Source organism: Pipra filicauda, unplaced genomic scaffold, assembly GCF_003945595.2.
Source record: "Pipra filicauda isolate LSUMZ 115617 unplaced genomic scaffold, ASM394559v2 scaffold347_size1265977_pilon, whole genome shotgun sequence".
Classification (NCBI taxonomy): Eukaryota; Metazoa; Chordata; class Aves; order Passeriformes; family Pipridae; genus Pipra; species Pipra filicauda.
This window is the reverse complement of record NW_024104473.1, coordinates 499,810-516,297: the sequence shown is the minus strand read 5'-3', so window position 1 is coordinate 516,297 and position 16,488 is coordinate 499,810. Positions and strand designations below refer to the sequence as shown.

At 56.6% G+C, this 16,488-nt stretch overlaps 1 protein-coding gene and 1 long non-coding RNA gene across 7 annotated transcripts; one reads left to right on the top strand and one right to left on the bottom strand.

Annotated features, from left to right (window-relative positions):
• Positions 1 to 8,217: 8,217 nt before the first annotated feature.
• Positions 8,218 to 15,047, top strand: LOC120323801. 3 transcript variants are annotated; one of them, XR_005564660.1, is made up of 4 exons: positions 9,784 to 9,943; positions 10,025 to 10,101; positions 10,696 to 10,763; positions 10,896 to 15,047. It is a non-coding gene; the product is annotated as an uncharacterized LOC120323801 (long non-coding RNA). The 3 variants fall into 3 exon arrangements; XR_005564658.1 differs by having other exon boundaries at positions 10,696 to 15,047; XR_005564659.1 differs by lacking the exons at positions 9,784 to 9,943; positions 10,025 to 10,101 and adding an exon at positions 8,218 to 8,258 and having other exon boundaries at positions 10,696 to 15,047.
• On the bottom strand, positions 10,624 to 16,207 carry LOC120323800 (collagen alpha-1(III) chain-like). 4 transcript variants are annotated; one of them, XM_039384347.1, is made up of 4 exons: positions 15,258 to 16,207; positions 15,053 to 15,154; positions 14,738 to 14,911; positions 10,624 to 10,791 (listed from the first exon to the last, which is right to left on the bottom strand). In XM_039384347.1, the coding sequence occupies exons 1-3, from the start codon at positions 16,067 to 16,069 to the stop codon at positions 14,836 to 14,838; spliced, it is 990 nt and encodes a 329-aa protein (XP_039240281.1). In that variant the 5' UTR covers positions 16,070 to 16,207; the 3' UTR covers positions 10,624 to 10,791; positions 14,738 to 14,835. The 4 variants fall into 4 exon arrangements, with proteins under 4 accessions (XP_039240281.1, XP_039240280.1, XP_039240282.1 ...); XM_039384346.1 differs by having other exon boundaries at positions 14,738 to 14,888; XM_039384348.1 differs by having other exon boundaries at positions 14,738 to 14,841.
• Positions 16,208 to 16,488: the final 281 nt, after the last annotated feature.

Here is a 16,488-nt window from a genome sequence, read left to right as displayed (position 1 = left end):
CCCTGCAATGGATTCAGGCATTGCTGAGAGTATCCCAGGTGTAGCTGTCCCTGCTAGACATGGAGCTCTCTAACGGACTGTAATTGGGTGATAAAAGTGGTGCTCCAACTGCAAAGGAAGTGTGGGATTGGGATTAAGAAATGAGCAGTGATGGTCCAATTGGCTGTTTTCTCTTGAATGTGATGGTAAGAGCTGCAGGAGTGCCAGGTGTGTGTTCCAGTCCCCAGCATTTGGTTTGCACCTGTCCTGCTCAGACACAGGTCCAACTTCCTCAGTCCTTAACCCAAGAGAGGGAGAATTAAGGACTGGCAGTGTTAAGGTGATTGGTGTGACAGGGGTTAAACTGGGAAAACATTGGGGAATTCCTCAGTTTGTCTATTTGCCAAACTCACCCAAACCTGTGCTAGGAAGAGATGGGAAAAGTTGAGGCAGAAATGAAATGGAAAACAGGGGATATTGAAACTGTAATTGCTGCAACTCAATGTGTCCAAGCAGCAGCTCTTGTTGTGCAGGGAATAACTCCTGTCAGCAGCAAGGTCCCAACTGAAGTGGCAGCTGCAGCTGTTCCTGTGGTGTGGGCCAGTGGAACTGCAGGAGAGTGGAAGAGGGCAGAACCTGTAGGTATTACCCCTGGTGTGGGATCTCTCCTGGTAAGGCCAAGCCAGTATCCTTTAAAATCAGAATGCCAGCTTGGATTGGTTGCAGGAACAGCTGAATTTGCTCCTCCTGGTTTGCTTGTAGGACGTGAATGCAAGAACCTGCCAAGAAACCAATGGCCAAGGTGATTGATGAGTGCAGGACCTGAGAGAAGCCCCTGAAATGACAACCTGGAGCAGTTTCCAGTATTGGATTGCAAAGATGGCCTTTGCTGCATGTCCTTGAGCAAGGAAAGCCAAGAAACTTTGCTTTGGAAGGAGAAAATCTGGAAAGCAGGAAGGAAGAAAAGAAGCCCCGTGACTCCTCCCTGAGCCCCAGGCAGCCCCTGAACTGCCTCCCTGGGAATGGTGGGACGGGCTGGACTCTGGATTGCTCCCTCTGGATGTGTGGTAAGACTGTTAGGGCAACTTTTCCAACAGCCTGTAAGCATTTGCTGCCTTGGCTAGATGGTGCAAGGGCAGCCTTTAAGCAGCTGAAGCCTTCCCTGAGGAGAGCTCTGGGTCTGCCAGATGTGTCAGAAGTTTTGGAATCATCTTTGGTGGGGAGGGCAAAGAAAGGCCAAGGTGTGCAGTGACCCCCCTGAGAAGGGACTTTGAGTTAATGGCATCCCTGCAAGTGAACTTTGTGGGCTGTTCCCCCTGTAGGGCAGGTGACAGTCCCAGCTACAGTGATGGGAAAAATAGTTAAAAGGGAGCCCCAAAAGCTGGAAATCCTCCTGGAGGCTCTTGGCAAAGAGAGTTTGCTGAGTTCCCCCTGACAGAAGGACAGTGACAGCTTTTGAGTGCTGGTAGATCCTTTGAATAGATAGCCTTGAGTGTGTCCTTGTTGCCCCAGCAGGCCTTGTCCAACTCCCCATCTTCCAGGGGATATAGATATTAAAGTTTGAAATGCTCTTCCTAATCCTTTGTTGGCTTGAGGCTCTCCCCTCAGGAACTGCAGGAACTCCTGGTGCCGCCTGGGCCGATGGATTGGACGCCCCAGCCCCTCCGTTCCTGCCCAGCCCCTGGGGCCGTGTCCAGTGGTGGCACTGCCAGCCCTGCAGGGGAAGTGGGAAGGGCCTTTGCAGGTCTTGTGGGTCACATTGATAGCAGGTAAAATTGCAGTAAAAGGACCTGGGGTCTGTTCTCCTTGAGTTCAGAAAGCTCCTTTTGGTTGGTGAGCAGAACCAAGTGGATCCTTCAGAGTTCCCATCTGTGTTTGTGTCTCAGCCTGTGTTAGGATTCAGGGCTGTCAGTTGTTGTCACTGAGGAGTCAAACTGTGCTTTAAATAAGGAGACCCTGGCCTGATGGCCCAGTGTCAAGGCAAAAGGGGGAATGATATGTGAGTGTTGAGATGTAACAAGAGCTAATCCTTTTTGCAGTGGGATGGAGCCTGGAAACTGCCCAGAGCTGAGCCCAGGGATTGAAAGGGACCAAGCAAGGGAGGTGAAGAAAGAAGGAAGAAGGGAAGTGAGGCAGCAGCCAAGCAGCACCAAGTTGCTGTGTCAGCAGGTGAGTTGTGTTGAGGTTCCTCAGGCAGGCCCTGAGGACTTGGAGGGCTCCAGACAGAGCAGACCTGGGAAGGCCCTCAGTGAAGCCCCTTGGAAACGTTCTAAGGGTAGGTGTGTGTAGTTAATAAGTGTTGGAGTATGTCCTGAATATGGAATAGGAATGCAGGGAAGGAAAATGAGCCCTCCTGTAATGGTGACCCCTCCCATGAGCTGCAGTGGAGACCCCTCCGTGTGCCCTTTGGGAACTGATTGTCAGGGCACCCGTGGGGCTGGGATCATGGCAGGGTGTTGTAAGCAAGGAATGCCTGGCTTCTAAAACTCATAAATTGAGTCTTAAAATGCCTCTCTGAAGAGCTGATTTCAGGCAGCAGAATTGCCCCCCAGGAGGGACTCTGTGCCTGCTCTCCCGTGGCTCCAAGGGATCTCTGGCCCTTCACGCCGGCACCGAGATTTTCTCGGGAAGGGCCTCAGATCCCCGGACCAGTCTGGGACACAGGCAAGATCCCCCTGCAGTTTAGGACCAACTTGGCCCCCTGGAGGGACAGTGCTGTGGGTGCCCCCCGGGTTGGGGCACCCCGAGGACTCCAGCGCGCACCGAAAGGATTCTTCGGGGAGATCCTCGGGGTGCCCGGCCCTGGGGAGCTCAAAGCAAGGTCCCTGCCATGGATTCAGGCATTGCTGAGAGTATCCCAGGGGTCCCTGTCCCTGCTAGACAGGGAGCTCTCTAATGGGCTGCAATTGGGTGATAAAAGTGGTGCTCCAAGTGCCAAAGAAGTGTGGGATTGGGATGAAGAAATGAGCGGTGAGGGTCCAATTGGCTGTTTTCTCTGGAATGTGACTGTGAGAGCTGCAGGAGTGCCAGGTGTGTGTTCCAGTCCCCAGCATTTGGTTTGCACCTGTCCTGCTCAGACACAGGTCCAACTTCCTCAGTCCTTAAGCCAAGAGAGGGAGAATTAAGGGCTGGCCGTGTTCAGGTGATTGGTGTGACAGGGGTTAAACTGGGAAAACATTGGGGAATTCCTGAGTCTCTCTATTTGCCAAACTCACCCAAACCTGTGCTAGGAAGAGGTGGACTGGAGTCCCTGATCCCCTGGGCAGTTGTCCTGCATGACCTGGGAGCCTCTGGATTAGACTGGCCTGGGCAGACAGGGAGCAGTTTGTCCTGTGGAGCTGGGCTGGGTTTGTTCAGGATGCCTTGGGAGGCAGGGCTGGAGAGGCTCCTCTGTTGGCTGTAGTGCTGGAAGGTTGTAGCAGCAGGGCTGGAGCCCTTGGACCTCCTGCTCCCCCGTGAGCCCCGACGGGACCGTGCCCTTGGCAAGGGAGGGCCCCCCATTGCTGAACCAGCGGTTCCGGGGCCAGGAGGGATGGGATCAGGATGCCGAGCTCCACCCAGGGCCAGGGCTGCCAGTGTTCAACCATGGAGGGAACTGAAAGCAGAGTGAGATGGAGGCCAAGCTGCAGCACAGGGATGGGTGAGAAAAGATCCTGGTCCTCAGGTGGAGCTTTGAATTCCTTGGAAAATGGATCCTGTCAGATGGATCAGGCCCTCGTGGGTGCTGGAGCAGAGGCCTCTGTGATTTATGGTCACCCTGAAAGGTTGCAAGGACAGCAAGTTTTGACTGCAGGATGAGGTGGCAAACCAAGTGAAGTGGTGCAGAGAAAAGCTGAGGCTGAAACTGGTCCTGTGCCAGAGCAGCCTCGTGCAGTGCTTGTTGCTGTCCCTGAGTGTCCCATTGCAGTGGATATTTCCAAGGGGGCCTTGTGCTGGGGAGCACTGGGGGCAGTTCCCTTTCCCTGGGCAGGGCAGGCAGGGCACGTTTCCCCCCTCGAGGGTGGCTCCACAGTCCCCCCTGTGCCCTGGGAGCGTGGCAGAACACCTGGAGCCACTGTCCTTGTCAGAGAGGGCACAAGGGATGGTTGGATGGGTGAGGGAATGGTTCAGGGAGTACAAGCACCATTAGAATGAGTAGTGCAGCACCTGGAAAGGAAGGGGGGAGTTAATCCAGACCAAATCCAAGCACCTGCCCAACCTGTGATATTTTTAGGAACTCAGAGGTGCTGTGGTCCCCAGGAAGTGTTGCCCAGGACTAGGCAGGAGACTTCAGGCTTGGTCACCCCCAGAGCCAGGTGGCAGCCCAGCAGTTTATTGGTTGGTTTGGCTTTTGGTGACAACAAGGTCCTCCTTTGGGACCAATCCTTGGCCCAGGCCATGAAGTCCCAGGACAGATCTGTGAGTTTGAGTGGGAAATGAGCAGCAGGGAGGGTTGGAGACAGCTCAGGGAGCAATTCAACAGGCTCAGGACCTGTGGCCAATCCGAGCCAGAGAGGGGGAACTGAAGGTTCCTGCCAGTGGTAATGGTGCCAGTTGTAGCCTCTGGCAGAAGTAGGGTGGGAAGGAAGTGCCTTTAGGATTTGGGAATAGGAAGTTACTGGAAGCCAGCCCAAGGTAGCCCCTGTTGGAGAAGTGGCTCTGAGTATGTTCTTGGGCTTCAGTGGAAATCCCCAGAAGGCCGTGGGTACAAAGCTCCTCCAGGGTGCACAGGCTCAGGAAGGCAGCACCATGGAATGGAGATGGTGTATCCAAGCCAGAGCCAGAGCAGGGGGCGGGGCAGGAGCGAGGCCTCGGGAGGGAGTTGCCAACGGCCCTGTGGTTGAAGCAACAAGTGTAGATCCCCTGGACAGTGAGCACAAATCACTGGGAAATGGGGGAAGGCCCCAGAGCAAGTGCTGGGAGCAGAGAGGGAGCATGCCTGGCTCACTGCTGGGTCAGCCCCATCTGTCAGTGGGAAGCACTTTGGGAAAGCAGGAGCTTATAACCCGTGCCAGAGGGGGGAGGCAAAAGTCGTCCATGAGCTGCATGACATGCCCCACCTGTGGGAATGAAACAGGACCATGGGACTATGTTGGTGTGAATAACTGTTAGTGGAGGGAATGCCATTGCCATGTTTGAGCTTGATGTCTTACAGAGACTGTGGGTCCTGACCATCCTCAGAGCCCTTGTGGTCCCTCTGGGCGATGCTGTTGGCCCGGGCAGTGCCCTGGGAAAGGTGCCTGGCTCGGGTGCCTTGGTTTGATTTGGATGGAGATGGAAAAGCAGCTCCAAACCAGGCCCCCAGGACAAGGTGCCCCGGGCAGCAAATGGCCCTTGGCCAGGGGTCAGTCTCCCTTTGTGCCCGGGGGGACTCTCTGGCAGGGCCGGGGTCTGTCGGGCTCATTGTGCGGGCGGCTGTTGGTGCCCTCAGTGGGATGGGATGGATGTGATTCCAGGGGCTGGGAGCACTGTTGCCATGCAGTGCTGTAGTTTCCCTTACGGTGCTGGGTCCGGGGGGTCTCCCTGGCATCCTTGTCCCCCTGTGTGAGCGGTGCCAGTCCCAGCCCCAGTGTCACAGCAGCAGGGCCGTCCCCTGGGCTCTGCCTGCGGGGCTGTTCTGGGGAAGTGCTGCCAAAAGAGCAAAGGGATCAGCTGGGGCAGGGGATGGCACAGTTGGGCATCATCCTCCCGAGGCGAATATTGGTCCAACTGTTGGGTACCTGCTGCCTGTGTCCTGCAGCCCAACATCATCAGGATAATAGAATTCCTTTCCCCACTCCTCTTCCAGTGCTCCCATCTTGGCCCAGGCAGCGAGGCTGGGGGGACACGGGACTGGGAGGAACGGGAGCTGGTATTGGATTTGTAGACAGTGGAGACATGGAGTTGTTTGGTAACCAATGGCAAAGAGCTGGGCCAGGTGTATCCCGAGTGCTGAATTCAGGAGCACAAGGGATGCCCACTGTATTTACCCCCCACCCTTCACTCCAGAATGTGATGGGGAGTTTGGGCAGCTCTCTGATGGTTCCCCAAGATGTAATTGTTGTGCACAGGGGAACACCAGTAACTTATGAACTGGGCTGAGTGCACATACCATAGTGTGTATTTTGTAATACAAAGAAATGAGGCACAGAAGGACTTAATGAGTACCAATGAACTGATCTGGAGGGCTGTATTCCCATCCTGGATTGCAAAAATTAACTGGATTTTGTCTCCTGAATTTCTGCAGTACACCAACTGATATCGTGCTGGAAAAATAACACACTGCAATGTAAGTAAACCAGGGATTTTTGTATGTAACTGCAAATTATTGCCCTACAAATCTGAAATAAGACTTGACTTGATCACCAAATGCAAACAGTAACTATAGGGGGTCAAGTAGTGACCTTTGGGCGTCAGGTAGAACAAGTCCCTGCTCCCCACTGGTGGGACATATTTACAGGATTCTCACCACCTGCTACAAAGTTTTTAAACACTTTAATCTATCCACTGATCACAGTAATTATACTGATTTTATGAACAATATGGAGTTGTTGTCTCTGGGATCAATTACAAGAAGTTGTTTCTCACGTGTCTCTGCCCTGCCCAGGGATCAAAGGACCAAAGGAAAGATGAGAAGTTCCCTGAGAACTGAGCCCCAGGGCTGCTGCCCCTGAGGAGCAGGGTAAGGGCTGTGTGTGCTCAGGGGCCCTGGCTGAAGGCTGCAGGTGCTGTGAGTGTGTGCAGGGCCAAGGCAGCCAAGGTGTGTGCAGCTGTTCCGTGCCCTCCACCCTTGGAGGTAAAATTCCACAGCCTTGAGCTGTTGGGTCCCAAATGATATTGGAGGGAGAGGCAGGAAATGCCACTGCTGCTGGGGCTGAACTGTCTGCAGTGAACAGGCAGGACTTGGCCCTGATGCCTGAGTGCATCTTTGGGATAGATCCCAACTGTGAGCCCCTGGCTCCATAACTTGTTAAGATGGTGTTCCTGCCAGCCCAGCTGCTGTGTTGGTGGTCCTGTGGGCACCTCTTGCCCTGGCCTGCTGTGAATGTGTTTGTGTTGCAGCTCAATAAAGTCCCTTTCAGTGGTGATTGTGTCCTTTTTGTGTCAGTTCCTCTCCCCTCTTCCCCTGCCCCAGTGGCTGCATCACTGCCTTGTGCCTAAATGAACTCTTCCCCTGCAGCAGTTCCCTGCTGCTCTCAGAGAGGGTGGAGCTGAGGCCCCTGAGCAAAGGGAAAAAGGATCCATCCAAGGCAGGCCCGTGCTCCCCCCCTGCATTCCTCCAGCCTCCCGTGTTTCCAGTTCCCCTCCCTGCTGGACACACAGCCTGTTCCCAAACAGCCCCTGTTCCTGTTCTCTCTCCGTGTCTCCCCTCACAACTCCCCTCCTCTAATCTCCAGCTGCCCAGGCCCCTGTTTTTGAGGGGCATTCCTGGGCTGCTGCCCCCCCATTCTTTATAAATGAAGTGCCCAGAGCCCCAAGTGCAGAGAGGTCTGCAGGGAATCAGTGCCAAGAGCTGCCCGTGCCTGCCTGTGTTCCTGCAGTTCTCCTTCCTGCTCTCCCTGGGCTGGAGAGACCTGCCTGCCCTGGGTTTATTGGGGCAGAGGGATGGGATGAAATTTGTCCAGCAGGTTTGTTCACGGACACTTGTTTTCTGACAGGCAGTGCCATTTTCCTTTTGCCTTTCCCAGGTTTTTCCAAGTGCTGCCCAGCCCGGGGATCCGTGTGCTGGGACAGTGATTGGCAGCAGGAAGGGGAGCCTTGGCCTCACCTGCCCAGCTCAGGTGGGTGGCAGAGAATTGGGGTGGGCTGGCAGGGCATGAACACATTTCTGAGTTCTGGAGTGCCTTGAATCCTCTCCCTGTCAGCTTCCTCTCCCTCCTTTCCTGGGCTCCAGCATCCCAGGTGTCTCTTCCTTTGCCCAAAGTCCAATGGCAGAGGATTGACTGACTCCCAAGGGGGGTTTGGAATGAAGAAGGTTCTGTTCAAGTGGGGCAAGGAATGCAGTGAGAAAGATGAGCCTCCTTTTAGTGCCTGAAGTAGAGAGGAATAAAGATGCTGGAAAAGGCCACGTTTCATTTGCTGTCCCCCCTGGATTTTTCATGGCTCAAACTCTCTAGTGAGCAACTGAACAGAAGGGTGAAGGGCAGGAGCCTTTGACTTGCCCAGTGCCCTTAATTGCCTTGTTCTCCTCTCTTCCAGGCCAGGCCAAAGCCCTGATCCAGCCCAGCTCTGCCAAGTGCCCTGGGCTGGGAGCAGCCAAAGGCAAGAGGCTGCAGCCCCGCCGGCCGGGCTGGGGGCTCCTGGTGCTGCCCGTGGGGGGGGTAAGTCAGAGGGACACCTTTCTCTCCTCCTGCTGTTGGCATTTGCTCCCTGGGCACTGGATGTGTAAGGAAGGACGGAGTAGCAGGGAAGGGGAGTGTTTCCAAACTGTCTGAATGTTGCCCCCAGGTCTGGGATGGAGCAGCCATGGGGGTGGTTGGGTTTGGCCTGGGCCGGTCAGGATCAGCCATAAAGGACCCACCAGACCCTGAACCCTCACTGGACATGTCCAGCCCCTCAAGTTGTTAATTTTCCACAGAGGACAAAGTATTGGTAATTGCTTCTGATCTGTGGAGAATCTCCTTTGGGATGATCAACCAGAGAGTGTATCAGTGCAAAGCATCCTTTTGGGTCTTTTATTTGTTTGTGATTTCCTCTCTGGCTTCAATGAGTTTGGTGTGCTCCTGTTAAGGAAGCAGCCTGTTTTTATCTTGAAATTTGGGGTGGTTTGGTTTGTTTAGGCTTTTTCCCCCACTGACTCGGGCCTTCCGTGCATAGTCCGTGTTGTCCTACAGGACCGTTCTGGTTCTGGGTCAGAGAGAGAGAAGGGAAGTGGCTTTTCCTCATCTGGAATGTTTCCAAGCAGAAGTGGGACATTGTCCTGCCCCTCCCCAAAGCACTGCAGGCACCTGGGAGTAGCTCAGGGCTGGCCCAGTTCTCTGAGACAGAACCATGGGGGAGAGGTTTAAGTATTAATCACATCTCTGGTGTCCCTTGGTTGCAAAGATTGGGTCCTCCAGTCCCAGAGTGTTAAGGAAAACAAGGAACTCCTGTTCTTCATGGCAAACCTTCTGTTATTGCTTGTGCAGTGTTTGGGTTCTGTTGTCTGAGTTCCTGTCCAGGATCTTTCTAAGAGAACCTGTTAGAAATGTAGAGGTAGGATTAGAATTTGGGTCTGTTCCCTACCCAACTGCCTCCAAGTCCTGATGGACTGGAGTGATGAGTGCTCTCAGCCCAGGGTATTTCTTACTGTTGTGTGGCTTTCCCTCAGCTGTGGGTGAGGAATTGTGCAAGCAAGGCCTGTGTGCCCGTGGGTGTCTCCCGTGTGTGTCCGTGGGGCAGGGCTGGGACAAGGACTCGTGCAGGGACCCAGCTGGCACTGGAGCTGCTGCCATTCTGAGCCACTGCCAAGGGCTGGGGAGAGACCCTCTGGGAGGCTGTTCCCAGGGTTCCATTGGGAGCTGGATCTCCCTCCAGCTGCAGCAGCCAGGGGAGGGTTCTTCCTTGTGCAGCCCAGTGGCTTCTGCTCAGGCTGGCCCAGAGTGGGGCTGGGGCAGGTTCTCCAGGGAACTGGAGCCAGCCCTGAACGGGGCTCTGGAGAGCAGGAGCTGCAGGGACTGAGGTTTGCAAAGCTGGGCTGAAGTTTCTCAAAGCAGCAGAACATTCTCATTCCTGTGGGTCTGTGGAGTCCGTGTTGGTGCCCAGGAGAACTGGGTCAGACTGGGCTTTGTGCTCCGAGAGCTGCCCCCCTAAATGTGGCAGGCTGTGTGTGCTGGCAATGAAGTGCTGTCCCCGAGGCTGATGGTTTCTGTCTCCAGGTGTGCCCAGGACGCTGCCAATGCCCAGGGATCTGCTCTGGGTCCAGGCTGTCCGTGCTGGAGGGCCCTGGTGGCTGCAGTCCCTGAGCCCGCAGAGACAGAGAGAGCCCCGGCCCGAGGGGCCTTTGGCCCCTTGTCCTGAATTTGGGGTGAGCCTGGGAGCGTGTGGAGGGTGAGAATGAGGGCTGTGCTTCCAGTGCATCATCCCTGGGAAGATCCTGTCGTTCCAGAGCGCCGGGGACAGTTTGGGCTTGGCAGCTTCAGAGCTGGGTCGGAGCAGCCCCTGGAAAGAATCAGGAGAGTGGAGGTTTGTCCCAGTGGTGCTTTCACACCCCACTGGACAGGCTGGGCTTTGTGTTTGAGGCTGTCCTGTATTTGCTCTGCAGATAAGGGGCCCTTCCCAATTCAGCCCAGCAGATCCCAAGGGCTCTGACAGGAATATTTGTTCTTTCCTTCCCTTTGGGATAACTTCATCTCCTAAATGCCATGAGCAATTCCTTAATTTCTGCTGGAGAAAACCAAGTGTCAGAGGCAGTTTGCCAAGGAGCCCAGAAGTGTCTTTGGAGCAGAGAGTGCTGCCAGCTGCGTGTGCCTGTCCCCAGCCTGGCACTGCCCACAGGGACACACTGGGCACTGACCAGGAGAGGGAACAAACCCACTGCCTGCCAGAGGGTTTGTCCTGGGCCATCAGGCCTTGGGCAGGAATTGGACTGGGCAACTCCATCAGCTGCTCTTCCCTCCCCCACCAAGCCCCATCCCCTGGGCATTAATGACGTGCCCTGTGCCCAGCGCTCCCTGTTCACCCAACTGAAACCAGAGCAAGGCTTGCTTTGCTTGGAACAACTTAAAGTAACTTTAAACCAAAATAAATCACTTTTTTTGTTCTTTTTTTTCCTTTTAGATGCTGGAATTGCCTCTCTGGCTGTGTGCTGAGCTCTGGCTGCAGGGGACTGTCAGGCCTTGGTGGCTGTGAGTTCCTGTTCTTCTCCCTGGGAAACTGGAAAGAGTTCTTCATTAGATTGCAGAAATGTTTTCTGAAGCCTGTCCCCTTCTTTGTGCCTTTTGCTGACAGACCTTCTCTTTCTGCCTTTGCATGTACAGCTGTTCCCTGCTGTCCATTCCCTGGCCTGAATTCCTTGCAGCTCCCAGCTGGGGAAACCTGGGAGAACATGGCAGGGACAGAGGTGACATTTGTAGCTGCCAACTTGGGGTAATTTCGAGGGGCCCCAGCAACTGTTTGTGTAGGAAAAGGTGAGGTGCTGCAGAGGGGAGGGAGGTGGCATTTTGGAGGGGTCCCACTGAGGGGGAGTGGAGAGCCTGGGGCTGGAGTGTGAGTTCTTAAACAGGGAAGAAGGGCAGGATGCTTGGGAGGGAAACACTCAGGGAATGTGTAGGGATGGAAGGGAAATTTGGGGCGTCAGGAAGAGAAAATGGGTGATGTAGAGGAAGGGAAATGTTGGAGGTAAGAGTTGATGTCATCTGTAGAGGACAGAATGACCATTTAGAGATAAAGTGAGGCAGTGAGTGGTGGGCAGGTAGGGAAAATTTGTGTGTGTAAAATTTCAGGTCACCTGTAGCAGAGAGGATGTACCTCCTGCTGGACACTGAGGCAGTCAGGGGTGGGCAGGAGGGGAAACCTTTGGGGGTAAAACTTGAGGGAACGTCCAGGGCAGAGAGTGAATATTTTGAAGGATAAATGAGGTGCTCAGTGGTGGACAGTTGGGGAGTGTTTTAGGGTAAACTTGGGGTAGCCCACAGGGTAGAGAATGAACATGTATTTGTAGAGAGGAGCTGATTACATGTGGGTAGGTAAGGAGAATTTTGGGAGTAGAATCTGTAGCAGAGAGAAGGAATACCTTGGGGTAAAGTGAGGCAGTCAGTGTTGGGCAGGGAGGGAAAATTTGTGTTTGTAAACTTTGAGGTCACGTGGAGCAGAGAGAATGTACACCATGAGGTAAACTGGGGTAATCAGTTGTGGACATATGGGGAAAATTACAGGGGTAAACCTTGAGGGAACGTCCAGGGCAGAGAATGAATATTTTGAGTTCAAACTTTGGGGGTTTTGAACGAGGTTATCTCCAGGGGAGAGAAAGGACATCAGGAGGTCAACTGAGGTAATCAGTGGTGGCCAGGTGGGGACATTTAGGGCAGAAATCTCTGAGGTAATCTCCAGGGTCCAGAATGAATCCTGAGAGGTGCAGAGGAGGCAATCAGGAGTGGACACCACAGCAGGCCAAGGGAAGGTTCTGGGGGTAAAATGTGTGGCAGTGTCTGGCAGAGAGAATGAACATTTTGGGATAAACTAAGGCAGTCATCAGTGGACAGGGAAAACTTGAGAAACCCTCCAGGGTGGAGAATGAATATTTGGAGGTGAAAAGGACGTAGTCAGTGGTGAGCAGGTAGGGAAAGTTTGGAGAGTAAATTTGAGGTGGTCTGTAGGGTAGAGCAGGAACATATTTAGGTATACATGAGGGGATCAGCTGTGGAGAGGTAGGGAAAATTTCGGGTGTCAAACTTAAGCAAATATGCAGGGCAGAGAATGAATATTTGGAAGTCCAAAAGAGATAATCAGGAGTGTGCAGGTAAGGAAGACTTAGGGGGTTAAAAAGGAGATGATCTCTAGGGGAGAGAATGACTCTTTTGTGTTCAAGAAAAGGTAATCAGGAGTGGGCTGGAAGGGGAAATTTTGGGGATTTAAAAGGAGGTTCATTCTCTGCAGGGCAGGGAATGAACACATTGAGGTAAGCTGAGGTGATGAGTGGTGAGAGACACAGACAGTTGTGGGTGTTAAAGTTCAGGTAACCTGCTGGGAAGAGAAGGAAGGTGTTGAGGTGACCTGAGGGTCTCTGCAGTGGCCAAGCAGGGAAATGTTGGGCTGAGCCCTGAGTTGCTCCCGTGTGGGGCGGCTGCAGCGAGGCCGAGCCCTGGCCCTGATTTGCCAGCCATGGGCAGGGGGCTCTGTGCCAGCCGGGGGAGCAGCGGGGCCCCCGTGGCAGAGAGGGCAGGGGGGCTGTGGAGCTGCCCCGGGGGGAGCGGGGGGGCCTTTCCTGGGCCGCCTCCAGCCCCCCTCGATCCCCCCCCTTGGGGGGGCTGCGCTGCCCCCCAAGGCTGTTTGGGGCAGAGAGTGCTGCCAGCTGCGTGTGCCTGTCCCCAGCCTGGCACTGCCCACAGGGACACACTGGGCACAGACCATTGGCCCAAGTTGTGTTTGCACCAGCTGGGGCCAGAGGTGCCAGGCAATCCAAAGCAAACCCTGCTCAGCCTCCAAATCCCAGGGGAAGTTCTCCAAGCTGCTCATTGAGGGACTAAAGATACATTGAAATGGAACCGAGACACTACTAAGTTTCCTGGGAATCCCAGTATTGCTGTCCTAGAACTTTTAACAGCTTTTTAAGCTTTTTATGACAAGAATGGCTTTCTTCCTTTGATTGAGTCCCTCGGTAGGATTTGGGGTTTCTTTGGATTCTGAATCCCTCCCAGGGGCCCTGACACTGGTCAGGAGCTGGCAGGACAAACAGAGTCAGAGCTCCTGGCAGGCACAGGGGCTTTCCCCCAGAGTGGATCCAACTGCTGCCCCCCAGCCTGGCCAGGCGGGATCTGCTTTGGCTCCCGGCTTCTGCCAGAGACAGAACGTGTTCCCTTGATTGGAATGAGGATCCCGTAGCTTCATCTCCTGGAGGTTCCCTGAGCAGCTGATCCACTCTGCCCCGTGTCCTGCTCTCAGTTCCTGCCCAGCCAGAGCCAACTGTGCCAAGGGCACGAGCACTTCCAGCCTGGATAGGGAATGGGGGACTGGCTTGTGCACAATTCACCTAGAAAGTCAAACGAGGGGATTGTTGGAGTATCTGGCTCCTTAGGGAACCTGCTGGGAGTAGAGAAGCACAGCCCCAAACCTCCAGCTGTGGGTGGAGTCGTGGAACGTAAACCAGCACAAACCAATCCCCCAAAATGAACCGTGGGAGAGCAGGACCAAATAAGGGTCAGAGTCCCTGTGGAAAGGCCAAAGGAATCTTTTGGGACTTGGATTGTCCCCTTGGGAGATGCTGGTTTCTGGGACATAGAGAATGCCCTCCCTCAGGCTGCCAAGATCTCTCAGTGCAGCAGCTTTGGCCAACACAGCAGCACAAAGATTGTTCTCTGCAGGGGGCCCAGGTTTGGGTTCCGGTCTCAGCTTTGCAGGTTTAGATGACTTCTACCTACAGCCCGCAATTCCATGCTGAATTCCTGCTGGAATAACCTCCCAGTGTCTCCTGGAGCTCAGATACTCCCCTGCAGAGCTGCCGCTTTAACACCAGGTTTGCCAGGAAGCAGCCACGGTTCCAGGTTTGCTCAGCGGGATCGGGACAAGGACAGGTTGATGTTGCACAGACTTTGCTGTTTGTAACCCTCCTCCCCCAACCCCGCCGGTGTCCCTGGGGGGACTTGAGCGAGTTCCCTGGAATTCGGCCGGTTTTCCGCCCCGGGCCGGGCTCCAGGGGATGGGTTGGCCCAGGAGAAGGCGGGGGCCGGACGCGCTCCCGGCCCGGGGCGAGGCAGCCCCTGAGCACGGGCGAGGACGTCTCTCCGGGCGGGAAGCCGCTGTCCCTTCGGAGCCTCGGGAGCGGCCCCGGGGAGTTCTTTTCCCCGAGCAAAGGGATGCACATCTGGCTGAGGAGCCGCGGGCAGCCCTTTCCCCGTGCCCACCCCACGGGGGCTGTAGGGCACAGCTCCAGGGCACAGCTCCTCCATCCCCCGGCAATAGGAAGCCCAAGCAGGGCTGGGTCCCTCTCTGTCGCTCCGGCCTCCTCCCGGCCCGCGTTCCCTGCCCAGCTGGTTCTGCCCAGGGAGCCCCGAGAACATTCCTGGCGGGAAGCAGCAGCCGCCGAAGGCTCCGTCCAACTCCGGGCCCGAAAAGCGGCCCCGACCTGAGCCCCCCCCCCGCATTTTGGGTTCCCAAGGCTCACCTGGAGGAGACGCCCCCTCGCAGGCGGGACCAGGCGGCGACACTCGACCAACGCCTTTGCCTCGGAGCAAAGGATTCCTCTGGGTTTATTAGGCTCATTTATCCCTGGAAAAAGACGTTGTACGAGCACCTTTGCAACCATTGGATGAATCCTGAACGGGGCCGGCAAACCTCCCTGAGCAGGGCAGTGATGAATTGGTGCCCGTCCCCAGCCGGGCACAGCCCAGCCGGCCGCGCTCCCTCCGGCCCGTGGCTGGGAAGGGGGGATTTAATGCTGCAGAGATTTAATAAAAGCGGATTTCCTGACTGTATTTACCTGCGGTCCTTCCCTCCTTTGACTCGCGCAGCAGCGTCCGGTTGAGCGTTTCTTGGTTTCCTCTCCTGTAGCCGTTTCCCTCCCAGGCAGGACCTTCCCCGTCTGCAAATAAAGATGGGGGATGTTTAAAAAGCAGAGGGTTTGCCCCGGGAGGGTGCGAGTTGCCGAGGAAGCGGGGGAGAGGAAGGAGAGCCTCAGGTCTCACCTGGCAGGTGTCAGAGGAGCCGCACCTTCTGGATGGCAGGGCAAAGAACTGTTGGGGGCAATTGCCGAAATTCCGCAGGCAGAGCTGGGAGCAGCCTGTGCCCGACCCGCGGCACGGTCAGCGCCAGCTCCTGGGGCCGCCTGTGGACAGACACAGAGACAGGGGACAGACAGACAGAGCTCTGCTCGGGGTCCCGGAGCACGGGAGGAACGAGGGAGCGGCTGCCCCCGTTCTTCCCTGCCCCGGCAGGGCCCCGGCTCCCCGCGGCCGGAGCGGGTCCGTGGCCGGAGCCCCGGCGGGCCCCAGACCCCTCGTTCCCGGGGGGCCCTGCGGGCGGGAACCTCCTGGGGCCGCGGGGAAGAGGGAGGCGGGCGATGTTCTTCGGGGGGGGGTGCGATGTCCTCGGGGGTGCCCGAGAGGGAGGAGCTCCGATCCCGCGGGAGGTGCGGGCGGCGCTGCGGGCCCGGCGGGATCGGGGGGTCCCGGGGCCGGCCCGGCGTGTCCCCGCGCCCCGGCCGGTCCCGGCCCGGGTTCCGCGTCTGTACGAGGAAAGCGCCGCCGTTCTCCCCCAACCGGGCCGCGGCAGATCCCCGGCCCGAGCGGCCCTGCCGAGCTCGGCCCCAGCGCCCACCCCGGAGCGACTCCGGCGATGCCGATCCCCGTACCGCTGCCGAACCCCATCGCAGCTCCAAGCCAGCCTCGGTCCTCCGGTGCCGGTGCCGTCCCCGCTCAGCGCCCCGAGCTCGGCGCAGCGCCGGGAGCAGCCGCCGGGCCGGGACTCCGGCCCCGAGCGCCGATCGCTCCCGCAGCATCCCGGGATGAGCTTCCTCCACAAACGCGGGGCGACCGCGGCTCTGCCGGCTTTAAACCCCGCGGGCGGGGCGGGGCCGGGGCGGGGCCGGGGCGGAGCGGGGCCCGCACAGGTGTGCGAGGCGGGGCCCGTCCAGGTGCGCGGGGCGGGGACGGGCAGGGGGTGGGTCGGGGCGGGGGTATTTAAGCGCCGGAACTCGCCCCCACAGCCATTTGCTCGGGCAGTGCGCGGGGAGGCAGCAGCGCCGCGGGAGCCTCTCGCTGCCGCGGCTCTTTTTCTTTGCTTTTGCTTTTGCTTTTCCCTTTTCTTTTACTTTGTTCCCGTTCCTTCGTCCCCTCCCTTCCTCCCCCCCCCTACCCCCCACACCCTCCCCCCCCCAAACCCCCCCCCTCCCTCTCCCCCCTAGCCCCCCCCTCCCTC